Below are 4,650 nucleotides of genomic sequence, written 5' to 3' on the forward strand. Positions count from 1 at the left end.
TTAAAAAATATAAAAGACCCATGTGTAGCCCATCTTGTTCACCACGCGCGGGAGAACACAACAAGCAATCGCGAATCAATCATCCGCCCGTTGTCTCTGTATATAGCCAAAAATTATCGTTGGGGTCATTCGTCGCTCCAGGTGACTCATCTCCTCCTAGCCCAGCTCCCAAAATTTTAGAATGGCGCCGCTGCCACCGTTTCTTTTCGGGGCTGCCACAGGACCCTGGTAGCCATTAACCCACTTCAATTCAAAATGCATGGTTCTTCACATTCCCCATCAAAACGTGGCATGGTCTTTGTTGGATATGAGAGGCCCAACATAAAGGACGAAATTAAATCACTTATACATTTGCTATTTCATCGTAGAGAGCCAGAATGCAGATATTATACTGATAAATAATATCTGAATTTCGACTTATATATTTCGCTTGACAAAGAAAAATAAATATTGCGTGCTGTGCTATATTATGTACTGAATATTTTTCAAATAGTGTGTTTTGGACCCTTGTTGTCATTTTGCACTTGGGTGGACCGGCTGTGTTAGACTTCGGTCGTACGTATTTCTCTACTTCGCCTCCTTGTTTGATTATTTTTTCCGCCTGTTTCTCATGAAACGTGCGTACTACGTACTAAGAAAACGTCATTGTGAATAGCGGATGGCTGCATTACTAGCTACTAGTAGCTCCTCCTATTTCAAAAAAAAAAAAAAAAAAATACTAGTAGCTCCTCCCATAGCTAGGCTCCATATTAGGCAGTCACGTACTGATCTCACCTTTCATAATCACTGCAACTCCAACAGAGAAGGTAGAAAGAGATACTAACCAGCACATACCCGAACAACGAAAAACATAATAAATAAATTATGACAAAAGATACTCGTAGATAGCGATTACATGATTACTTTCTCACTTGGTTGCTGCACTAACTACGCATTTGCACTAGTAGAATCATGCATGGAGCCCTTTATTAGGAGCCTACTAAAAACATAGAAATGAAGTGAACTTGACTGATGTGGAATAATGAAGTGAAGAGACTAAAAACGAGTGTTTGGACTCCGGTTCTAGCTTGTCCAAGAAAGGATATTTAAGGATATCCACCGGTACCAGATCCAGATCCGGTGCCTGAGCCGCCGCCTGTCCCGCCGTTGTCGCTGCTACCTGCGCCGCCACCGCCACCTCCACCGATTCCAGTGGCATAGCCTGAACCATCAGTGCCAGAGCTACCAGTCTGTCCAGCTCCGACGCCAGAACCAGACCCAACTCCAACGCTTGGACCTTGAGCGACACCTTCAACGATGCCACCACCGTTGCCGCTACCCTCTCCACTAGCATTGCCTGAAGTCTCGTCGCTGCCGGCCTGTCCAGCTCCTTTGCCGTTACCACCTCCATTTCCATTAGTGCCGCCGCCGCCACCATCACCACTACCGCCAGCATCGGAGTAGCTGACACCACCAGCAGCAGGAGCCGGCGCTTTTGCTACGCCACTCTCACCGTATCCTTTACCGCTGCCCTCTCCAGATCCTTTTCCACTAGACCCATCAGCACCGGCACCTTGGCCACCACCCGCACCATCACCTTTAGCACTAGCATACCCATCGCCGCTAGGGGCTGATGCCGTGCCACTCGCACCGGTGCCGGTGCCAGAGCCATACCCGTTGCCGGATCCGGCTCCACCCTGTGAGCCACCACCAGCACCTCCTCCTCCTCCTCCACCAGCTCCCTTGGCATAGTTATACTTGTTACTCCAATCCCCACCGTTCTCCCCATATCCTGTGGCACCACCTTGTCCGGACCCTTCGCCCCATCCAGTCGCACCGGCTACACCACCACCGCCTCCGCCACCCCCGCCTCCTCCTGAGGCGGAGGACGAGCTAGCGAGCATACGTGAAGCATTGGTGAAGCCAATGCTCACGAGGACCACAAAGCCAAGAGCTGCAAGCTTAGTGCTAGCGGCCATGGTGAGTGGGCTCGGTGGAGTGTGAGATGAGTTGGATGCTTAGCAGGGAGGGTTCCGTGGGTATATATAGTGGTCGGAGCTAGGTCTTGCATGCTGCGATATCTTGCACGCCGCGCGCGCGCGCTTGGCCATTGGGCTGTGGATTGAGTGGGGGATTCGATGGGAAGCTCTCTAATCACGGGTGTAGCATTGACTTGCACAGTTGCACTGCTGGCATCGATCTAGCAGCTAGACGGCATTAATTTCTTGAGTTAAGTAAGAAAATCTCTCCATATCTTAATTCAGTCGGTAGTTAATTGATTGGAAGCGGTCAACTGCTTGTTTCTCTCAAAGCCTAGCTAATTAGCTAGAGATTCCATCTCCTGACACAGATATACATTTTTTGGGCAGTAACCTGACATAGGCTGATTAATTGTAAGTTCTCCTCACATGATAGAGCGTGCCTTCTACTACTCGATACCGTGACCTAATGATCGATAGCACACAGGCGCCTGCATGCACATGAAGCCCAGGATACCATAGATCGATCTGGGCGGTTTAGATCGCGAGATTTCGGATCGTTTGACATTGCATTGCACTGAGTGATGCCGCTGCTGTTATCAATGAGGAACATGGGATGGGAAAGAGAAGAACATGATAAATTGATAATACAGCAAGTACGCATTGTACGTCGTGCTCTCTGAACAAGTATATACTCTCTAATCTTAAGGTGCATTCCCTACATTTACAGTACTTGTAGTATAGTTCTACAAGGAGATGCCGATCGATGAGCTGTGCTTCTTCTGTGCAGTTTGACGCGTTCTAGATCTATCTCTGCTCGATCGGCGAGTTGAGCTATAACTATACTATTACAGCATCAAATCTGTCATAAACGACGAAGCAGAGTGTTGACCTGGGATTAATTGCATGCAGTCAGCTAGCTGCGGCGATCTAGGTTTTAGCGCGACGCCGAGTTCCGGAAATTTGACCACGCAAGCAGAAACGACGCACTGTATAGTTGGCTAATTTAGCTTACGCCATCTTGGGATAGTTATGACCACGCAAACATCGAGATCCGTCTATCGATCGGAGAAAACTGCAGTACGTTTCGCTAGCTCGGACTTCGTCTTCGATTCTCTAGCTGGATGCATACGAGGCCCCAAAAAGAATGACATAAACAAGACGTGAGGTGACAGAACCTAGCTATAGCTAGCTAAGCCATATCTTAATCCAATCTCTAGTGGTTTACTATGAACATTAAACTTTTTATGGTTCATTGCTTAAGTAGATCTCTCAATACATTATATTAAAATTTGATTTTTAGGAAAAAGAGATTTCATTGCAAGGTACTATTAAAATTGTAGTTACGATCAGATTGCACAAGAAAGGAAGCTTCAGCCTTCAGGGGGTCGCGGTTCATCTAGCAACCATCAATCCGGGCTAGCCTAGCTAATTCATGGGCAATCAGAGTGCCATCTCTTTTCACAAAGTATCAGCAGGATAGGGTTGTAGCCAAAACAGTGACTAGTGACTACAATGTAGACCACATGGAGCTTCAATCTGTTAATTGCTTGTCGATTCTGGAGGGTCGAGATGACAGTGTGGTGCAGTCACTTTCCATTGACGATAGGTCGATGTATCAACCTGGAAGCCACCTGCAAGCCGTCCAAAATTGCATAAGCTTCAACCTCTTCTGCCTCTGAAATTCCTTTATCTGCATAGCAAAACCAGTAGAAGCCTGACATGTTTCTGTAATGAAGGAAGCATCATTTTTTTATCTTAATGTAGTCTCCAACCAGAGAGGTTCCAGTGTCTTTTCCTTCAAATCAGTCCTCTAAGATGATACTACTGATTTTTTGTATGTTCTGAAAGATTGCTACACTAGCCAATTAAAACAAAAGCCCGAACTGATGGAAAGAGACTAGGCAGTGTATTTATATTCAACACTCTCCTCAGGTCTAGGCTATTTTAGTCCTTAGCGTGGGTTCGGTGCGGTCCGCAGAATCTTTTTTCTTTTGTTTTTAAAACTACGTGAGCAGGATCTTGAACTTGAGACCTGCTGGCTCTGATACCATGAAAGATTGTTGCACTATCCAATTGAACCAAAAGTCCGAACTGATGGAAAGAGACTAGGCAGTGTATTTATATTCAACATGTTCTAGTGTTGTCGGTCACTTGTGCTGAATGGCGGTCCTCTGTCCTTTTCATCAGATTTTTCAGGGATTTCTGCAATTAGAATCTAGGTCTGGTTCTTGAGAAAAATGACAGATTTTTGTACTTCTGATTTCCCTTTCCATTTCCTACGAATAAGATCATATCGAACCACAGGCGGACGCAGCCCACCCCTATTACCTGGTGCTTTCCGTAGCTTTGTCGCCTCTCGCTTCTTGCTCGAGAACTGGTCTAGCTAGGAAATCCATTATTGAATGGGGCCAAATCTTTTTGGCATATGGTGGTCTTGGAAGCATTGGGCCTGGCGACTGGGCCGTAACTCACACACACGGCCAGGGTGCCTCTCGCTTCTTGCGCGAGAACAGAGCCAGCCCTTTTCAGGACCCCGATGGATCGGCGATGATAATTCGAGAGGGGGAAGAAGAGGAGCGCTCGAGACTAAGATGTGATGCCACACGTACAGCTTTGTAAAACGACATGAGGAAATGACTAGGGTTTCTATTACTTGATCCTCCCAGCCAACCACTCATCCTTTATCGAG

The 4,650-nt window shown here is 46.8% G+C and overlaps 1 protein-coding gene across 1 annotated transcript; it reads right to left on the reverse strand.

The window, feature by feature from the left end:
- Positions 1-1,085: 1,085 nt before the first annotated feature.
- On the reverse strand, positions 1,086-1,958 carry LOC124647429 (glycine-rich cell wall structural protein 2-like). Its single transcript, XM_047187378.1, has one exon. It carries the CDS (start codon positions 1,956-1,958, stop codon positions 1,086-1,088), a length of 873 nt encoding a protein of 290 aa, XP_047043334.1.
- Between the last annotated feature and the right edge of the window lie 2,692 nt (positions 1,959-4,650).

This window comes from Lolium rigidum, chromosome 4 (assembly GCF_022539505.1).
Source record: "Lolium rigidum isolate FL_2022 chromosome 4, APGP_CSIRO_Lrig_0.1, whole genome shotgun sequence".
NCBI lineage: Eukaryota > Viridiplantae > Streptophyta > Magnoliopsida > Poales > Poaceae > Lolium > Lolium rigidum.

Coding starts and splice junctions, on each gene's coding strand:
- LOC124647429 (XM_047187378.1), bottom strand. CDS start 1,958: ATGGCCGCTAGCACTAAGCTTGCAGCTCTTGGCTTTGTGGTCCTCGTG.